The sequence below is a fragment of the Castanea sativa genome, chromosome 1, assembly GCF_040712315.1.
Source record: "Castanea sativa cultivar Marrone di Chiusa Pesio chromosome 1, ASM4071231v1".
Lineage (NCBI taxonomy): Eukaryota > Viridiplantae > Streptophyta > Magnoliopsida > Fagales > Fagaceae > Castanea > Castanea sativa.
This window is the reverse complement of record NC_134013.1, coordinates 2820248-2828251: the sequence shown is the minus strand read 5'-3', so window position 1 is coordinate 2828251 and position 8004 is coordinate 2820248. Positions and strand designations below refer to the sequence as shown.

The 8004-nt window shown below is 33.2% G+C and overlaps 1 protein-coding gene across 2 annotated transcripts; it reads right to left on the bottom strand.

Annotated features, from left to right (window-relative positions):
* Positions 1–1439: 1439 nt before the first annotated feature.
* Positions 1440–6432, bottom strand: LOC142620680 (cysteine-rich receptor-like protein kinase 29). Of its 2 annotated transcripts, none has more exons than XM_075794016.1 (8): positions 6110–6432; positions 4978–5937; positions 4277–4402; positions 3116–3237; positions 2783–2993; positions 2445–2682; positions 2100–2250; positions 1440–1960 (listed from the first exon to the last, which is right to left on the bottom strand). In XM_075794016.1, the coding sequence occupies exons 2-8, from the start codon at positions 5789–5791 to the stop codon at positions 1652–1654; spliced, it is 1971 nt and encodes a 656-aa protein (XP_075650131.1). In that variant the 5' UTR covers positions 5792–5937; positions 6110–6432; the 3' UTR covers positions 1440–1651. The 2 variants fall into 2 exon arrangements, with proteins under 2 accessions (XP_075650131.1, XP_075650124.1); XM_075794009.1 differs by having other exon boundaries at positions 4978–5928; positions 6110–6428.
* Between the last annotated feature and the right edge of the window lie 1572 nt (positions 6433–8004).

Genomic DNA, 8004 nt, shown 5'->3' with positions numbered 1-8004 from the left:
AAAACTCGTCCAATATGAATATTAAAGTTTTATTTATTTATTAATATTTGGTTGGTTTTGCATGTGGTTTACCTAGATGGTGTGGTCTTGACTGTTTTAGCTTTAAGAGGTGATTTTTTCAATGGCTATTTGATTATGTACAATTGTGATGAGGCTGAATATGGAGATTTTGGAGTATAAACGCGAGATTGGGAAAGGTTAAAGTTGGGTGATTCATGGCAATTGTGAGTTTGGGAATTTCTTATATTGTATGTAGAGACACAATTTTCAGACCAAGCCCAAAATGTAAGGGATCTTGGCCCAGTGAACCCAGTACAATAAATTTGTAGAGAGTGGGTCAAAGAGCTAGGTTTTAGTGCTTGGATAACAGTTAATATGGTTTTGGATGATGAGCCAACAAGAATTGAACCCGGTTTGTGCGAGAAAGTTGGTTCTCGACACAGTCCGAGGAGCTCTGTTCAAGCATATATTGAATGACAATGGTTACATGAGTTGTTGAGATTGCTATAGTGCTTTCTCTTCTCCTTTTTTCATCCCCCATTTTTTGGGATCTCTATCCTTATTTATATTACATCTCTCCCTTCATCCTTACCCTACACATGGACCACATGTGGACAGTTGATGGTTGTCCCATCAGCCCCCTCTAAAAGTCTTCTGGGATGGCTGTAAAGCTGTCATAATACTGTTCAGGGGTCACTTCTTCATTAATGCAGTGGTAGCAATTTTCCCTTAGATATTTTTGAATCCTTATCCCTCTTGTACGTTCATGATGCTCGTTGCTATCATTAGAATTTCCTGGAAGGTCATCCTTGATCATTAGGATCTATACCAGATTTGCGTTTGGCTTTATTCGAGGAGATAGTACTCCTCGGACTCGGACCACCCATGCTTCTCGGCCAAAACCACATGCTCTCGACCAAATCCCAAAATCCATGACCCCACACAGTACATGCCAATTATCGTAATGCAATTCGATTTTGAATGTAGGTGAAAGTTTCTCTTATTCACGCCTGTCCCTCTTTCTTTCTTTTTTTTTAATTTTATATTTTAGTTTATTTTATTTTTAAAAATTACATAATTATTTTTTGTTTTCGGTTTCCCTTTTTTTTTCACCAACATCTATCTCCCTATTTTTTCTCTCATCTCAATTTCTCTCTCACATCCACGTCTATCTCCTTTTTTTTTTTTTTTTTCTCACAGTTTCCATTTTTCTCTTACCCACATCTATCTCCCTATTTTTTCTCATCTCAATTTATCTCTCTTACCCATGCCTCTCTCTCTCTCTCTCTCTCTCTTCCCTTAGTTTCCCTCTCTCTCACCTACATCTATCTTCCTATTTTTTCTCATCTCAATTTCTCTCTCTCACATACTTGTTTTTCATCTTTGTTATACATGGAGTTATAAGCTAGTAATAATAATTTGCATTCCAAAGATTCGAATTTCAAAATTCACATCAAATAAAAATATATAGGAGATATTTGAAAGGTTTTTCTCTAAACAACATTATCCTTCTAATTTTAGGTTACAACAATACATAAGAAGTTCATAATATAATATTTGACACATACTTTAATAATTTATATGAATTGCATTAAGTGGATTTTTTCTAGACAAATATGCTCGTTGTAACCCCGTCCCGAATCACAAAGCATTATCTTGGACATAATTCGGTTATTGAAGCCTCATTGTTAGTTCCGCTGGAACTAATGTTCTGTGTTACTAATGTGGATGATACTACATTGCCCTGCATAAAACTAGCTGGTTGTTTTGGTGTAGGAATAGGATCCAAATTGCCATTAAGCATGGGAACAACGGAAGTCATACTTGGTCTGTCACTTGCATTTTCTTGAACACATAGTAGCCCAATTTTTATACATCTCATCATTTCACTTATTGGACTATCTCTCAATGTGGGATCTATGAGATTTGAAGTTGTCTCCTCCCTCCAATTTTTCCATGCCTGTCAAAGTAGTTCATTATCCACATACAAATTAAGGAAAAAGTTCAACGATGTACTTCCCAATTCATCAATTTTTTAAAATATATATATATATATATATATATAAAATGTCTACTTTGTACTTTGTAGTCATACTCACATAGTTTAGAAGATACTCTGTGTTTTCTCCATCATGGAAATGAGTAATTTTTTGTCCACTCAAAACCTCCAAAATTAGTACTCCGAAACTAAAGACATCTGACTTTGTTGAAAATTGTCCAAGCATTGCGTACTCCGGTGCCATATACCCACTGCATTTATATATCAACAAATAAATTTTCAATTTGAATGGTATAAACCAATGACTATGCTCAAAATTTAGATTTCCATCTTTGTTATGGCTTCAATATGGTTTTACCCTTAAAAAAGCAACCTACTAAAATCAATTATATAAGGCTTGCATGAATATTAATTGCCACCAAATATAGCATCTTCATATACTTACTAGGTCCCTACAATTCTATTTGTACTGCCTTCAGTTTGATCTAGTTCAAATATTCTCGCCATGCCAAAATCTGAAATTTTTGAATTCATTTCTGCATCTAAGAGAATATTGCTAGCTTTAAGATCACGATGAATAATCCGAAGTCGTGAGTCCTCGTGAAGATATAGAAGTCCTCGAGCAATGCCTTTTATAATTTTATATCGCCTTTCCCAATTGATATTTTCACACTTCATTGGATCTATATATTCATAAAATTATATTATTTAGTCATATACCATGAAATTTAAAAGAAATTATTACGATGAAATAATATAAATTGATGTAAGAATGTAAAATACCAAAAATGTAGTAATCAAGGCTTCTATTAGGCACAAATTCATATATAAGAAGTCTCTCATTCCCTTCCAAGCAAAATCCAAGAAGTCTAACTAAATTCCGGTGTTGAAGTTTCGCCACCAATAGAACCTCATTTTTAAATTCCGAATCTCCTTGTTGAGAGGTTCTTGACAATCTTTTCACAGCTATCTGTTGTTTGTTTGAAAGCATTCCCTGAAATTATTTGCATAATGTGTAAATTAAAGAATTCAAGCCACTTTGATTGAATTTAGAACATTGGTTTAACACAGCTCGACAGAAATTTATAATCTGTCCATATTATATTGTTTTCCTACCTTGTAAACTATCCCAAATCCACCTTTCCCAAGTTCGTTTGCCTCAGAAAAATTGTTTGTGGCAGCTCTAATAGTGCTGAAGTCGAATTGCAAGGAGTCCACACTTTTTATTCCTTCCACAGCTTCAAATTAACAGGAAACAAGTAATACACAATCAAATGATTTAAGTTCTTCCCATAAATTTAAAAAAAAAGAAAAAGAAAAAAAAAGATTGAATTGCTTTCTTTAAATAGCCACATTTCTTTGAAGACTTATAAATTATGGCAAATATGTCTCCTATGCAGGTTCATTTAGTTTAGAGAGAGAAACCTAGCTAGGAGAGAAAGAGGAGCAAACTAGGTGAATCCATCAAAATCACACCCCAAACTCCATAGCTTATTCAGGTCTCTATCTTTGTCTCTCTCTTTCTGTTTTCTTTTCAAGCCATGGAATCAAGAAACCCAAAAGGAATTATGGTCTCCAATTCATCCCCAAATACACTTTCTCAGTAAACTACTCTTTTTCTCCCAAATTTTAATTTACAACTCAAAAATCCATGGACCCAAACTAGTTTTCTAGCCTGATGTTTTAACCAAAGAGAGGAAGGACTTTAAAAAACCCAGTGAATGGTGTTCATCAGATTTGAAATTCCCAATAGGTTGAAAAAGTACATATATTACAAGTCAGCATAAAACAATGGTTTGAAACAATTTTGAATAGTGGAACTTGCAAAAGGGATCTTTTTAAATCTTTGCTAATTTGACGAAGAATCTGCAGAAATCAATGGTTGGGAAAAAAATACTTTTAATTTGATTTCTCTCTCTTGCATGAAAGGGAGAAAAATAAACCAGATCCGGCGGGACCATGAATGCAGCGGCAATGATAGAATCCCAAACTTCGACTCCAATGGGCCTAGGAATGAAGCGGTCCATTTCGTTTGATTCTCTCTCCTAGGTTCTCTCACTCAAAATTGAACCTAAAAATACTTCTTTCATCCACAGGTGTTATGAAACTACTTAAAAATTCAAAGGGTGTAAGGGCATTTTTTTTTTTCTTTTCTTTTTCTACCTTCCTTACCATAAAAAGTTTGATTAAAAATTAATCTTTTTATAAGTACACATGTTCAGCAACATTGCTATAAATACCTAATCACTTGCTAATTGATTATAAGTTGTAACTTACTTTCAAAATTATCTTTTGGCTTCCTCACGCTTAGAAAGATGCAAATAATGATGGTAAGTATCATAGCAATAACAGATGGAACAACAATAACGACGGCAGTTTGAGTTTTCTTCTTTCTTTCCTTTCCTGAAAAAACCAAAAGCGTCATGACAAATATATTTGAGCAAAATAATAATAATAATAAAATTATGTCAATTGTTGAATTTCAGTTATTCATCAGTCGGTTGGTTGGTCCTACACACCAATACACAAATAGGAAATAAAGAAGCGAAAAATAGAGAGATTATTGTGAAACATATAATTTGATTTGCCGCAAAAAGATAATATCAGTACACAAAATGACAATTCTTATGGGAATCTTTTTGAAATTGATATGAGTCCATATTCAACAAAGGGATATGGTGAATATGGTGAATATATATAAATATATATATATATATATATATATATTGTTTTTTTTTTAAATCTCGGGAGGATGTTTTGGATCTGATGCAATAATTAGAGCTAATGTAAGAGAAAGTTTACATGAGAATTATCAAGGGTCGGTTTCATACATGCGTTCAAAAATTGAAAATTATCATTTGAAAGCATTTGTAAAAATATGTGAGAGGAAAAAAAATATGTAAAAATATATATAATATTGTTTAAAAATTAAAAATGGTTGTTTGAAAACATAAACTAAACACTCCCAATTATCATACCTGTTATAGGAACTGGCGGAGGCGGAGGAGGAGAAGGAGGAGATGCCAAAAATGGCGGCGGTGATGATGATGTTGCATAAGCAACATCAAAAAAAGAGTAGGTCTCAAACCTATAATTACAGCTGGGTGCATAAGTTCTCCCACCTTGCGATCCAACAACTGGTGGAATATTTCCGTAAACGGCTGTCAAACAATCACTGCAGTTTTTCTCGGACAAATCAGGAGTGCACTGAACTAGGACATACAATGTTTTCAAGTCCGGGGCGAATGAGGTTCTCGCCGCAAACTTGAAAGAATCACCTGATGCAGCTTCACTTCTCATGCTTTCAAACAGTGTCTGAAGCCTCCTTTTGTACCCTTCTTGGTCTGATACGCTACCAGTGTTCCACATGAACATTGACGGATTAATTTCCATGATGCCAAATATGGAGCGGTCCGAGAAGCGAATCATGCAATAATCGTACCATCCTATTGCCTCCTTCCGATTTGGGCAGTTTTGTGGGAGAACATTCGAAGCGTTCTTGAGGCAACCAAGACAATCATCTTGCTTAATGTCTTTTCTACAAAGACCAATTGCATAAACTTTGTCAGGGTCTTGGCCCATAGAATTAGGGTAAAAGCCGTTTTCAACTTGTGTGTTGGAGGAGATGTTGGAGAGAACAAGGTTGAGGTTTGCCTCGTAGGTACTGTTAGTGGTGTAATTACCCCGATCGTTAAAACATGAATGGTATAGGTACTGGGCGGTGGTTTGAGCACTGAGTGTGAACATGGGATACAGGATGGCAAGTAGTAGTGTCGAGGAGATAATTGCCATGTTTAAGTGCTCGTTATGAGCCTAAAAAGTGCCTTATTCAGCCCAAAATTGAAAATTTGTGTTTAGTAAAAAATTTAAAAAGCACGGTTGGAATTTGGAAACATGGAAACCTGCGTTTTGATGTGGCAACCTTTGAGCTGCAATTGCTAATAACAGAGAACACAATAATATGATAGTTAGAAAATTTTATTTTTATCTTTATATTATCCTTAGCTTTATCATGAACTCCCAAATTTAGCTCTACTCTATAACCACAAAATACACATAGAAAATGCATATAGAGAAAATCATAGTAACAATATGGGTATAGACAAGAACCTCTGGACCATCACTTGTATCACTCTATCTTCTCGATTTGAATCTTCCAACACCGTTGGGTCAAGATGACGAGGAGTAGCTCCATGTATCCATCCAACTTCAATTTTAATTTGGTTTTGAGGTTATAGAGAGAGTGGAGTTGGTTTTGGGTGAAACTGAGAAAAATTAACCCTTAATACTTTTTAATTGGTAGGTAAGAGGTTATATGAGAAATTTGAGAGGAGTGGGTTCCTTGAAGATGTGTGTGCATGGAGGAATGTAGAGAAATGTAGAAGAAGAAAGAAGATAAATTGTGGAGTAAAGCAGAAAGAAAGATGTTAAAAGAGGATATTTTCAGTCTTTTCATATATAAAAAAGGGTCATACGTGGGTAAAGAAACTTTTTTTTTTATGGAATATATATATATATATATATATATATATATATATATATATATATATATATAATATGTATGAAATACCTGATAAAAAAAGGTGCGAAAGAAACCATAATCTCCTTATATATTACGACCTTTTTAGTAATTTACATCTTAAATCCCAATTTTTTCTAGAGTTAGACAAACATTTTACTTTTTCAAAAAAAATAAAAAGTTTTTACTAAACACTCTGCTTAAAGAAAAAAGAAACAAACAAGCAATGTATATCACAGTTTTTAAAACCACCACTTAAAAAAAAATACAGTTACAAAAAACTAAATCAAACTTACCCTTAGGCTTCGTTCGGTTGGAAAGATGGAAAACTAAGAGGATAGATTATAAGTAAGAGAGAAAAAGTGAAATGATAGAAATATTTTAGTTTACTTCATTTGTGTTTGGTTGGAGAGGTGAAAAAATTGAGAAATATAAAACTTTTTTGTTTAATTGAGAAGAAAAATTAGAGGATAGAATGTGTAGTTTGTATGAATTTACTCTTATACCCATGTTATATAATTTATAAGAAACAATTTTTTTTATTGAAGTATATTTTTGAGAAAACATATTTGAAATAATTTGACAAATTATAAATGTGATTAATTAAACTGGTTAAAATAATATATTCAGTAAAAAAGAAGAAAAATCCCAGATTTAAATTTAAAAAGCAAAATTCCAGTAGAAAGCACAATTGAGACATCAATGGGCATCATACAGCTTGAAAGAAAAAAAAAAAAAAACACCAATTAATTGCGTTGCAGCGTTGGTAGCTCGGTATGTTAATACAGGACAAGAAGGGGAAAAAAAATAAAGAAGAAAAGTGTGAACATGACAAAAACAAAGTGAATAATAGTTTGGCTATAACACTATCGCATTTTCTTGGTGCGATGGTCACTCTTTAAGTATAAGTGCTTGTGGGGTGTGGGGGGTAAGGGCCGGAGTTCAAGTCTCTAGGAGGGAGTTTCATACACATATACACTTAGATTAGGTTAGAGTAGAATTCTATCTTGTATAAAAAAAATAAAAAATAAAAGTTTGGCCATAACGTTCCAATGGGGGCAAATTAATTAGGCCTTTTTCTCTTTAATTCTCTTTTCTCTCCAAATTGGGGAGATTTATTTTTGGTAGTCTTAGAAAGAAAACTTCTTAATCTCACCAAAATTCATCCCATTTTCACCTCTACTAAGAAAAACAATATATATATATATATATATATATGTTTTCTCTCATTTTTTTTCTCTTTTTAGTTTTTCCTCCCAATAAATACTTCAACCAAACAAACTTTTAGCTCTCAAACAAAATAATCAACTTCCTATTCTTTCAAATTAAAGAGGTATTTGAGAGAGTAATTTAAGTTATATTATTTGGGTGTTTTTGATATACATGTGAGTGTGGGTAAAATAATGTATGAAATATTATTTAAAATGTGTAAAAATATGTTCATTATTATTATTATTTGTGTAAAAAAGTGCTTGCCAAACACCCC

What these genes read in the sequence shown, in the direction of transcription:
- LOC142620680 (XM_075794016.1), bottom strand. Translation starts at nt 5,791, where the DNA reads ATGGCAATTATCTCCTCGACACTACTACTTGCCATCCTGTATCCCATG. An exon ending in CCTTGATTACTACATTTTTG is followed by an intron (nt 2,683 to 2,782) that starts GTATTTTACATT and finishes ATGAATATATAG; the next exon opens with ATCCAATGAAGTGTGAAAAT. An exon ending in CAGAGTATCTTCTAAACTAT is followed by an intron (nt 1,961 to 2,099) that starts GTGAGTATGACT and finishes CTACTTTGACAG; the next exon opens with GCATGGAAAAATTGGAGGGA.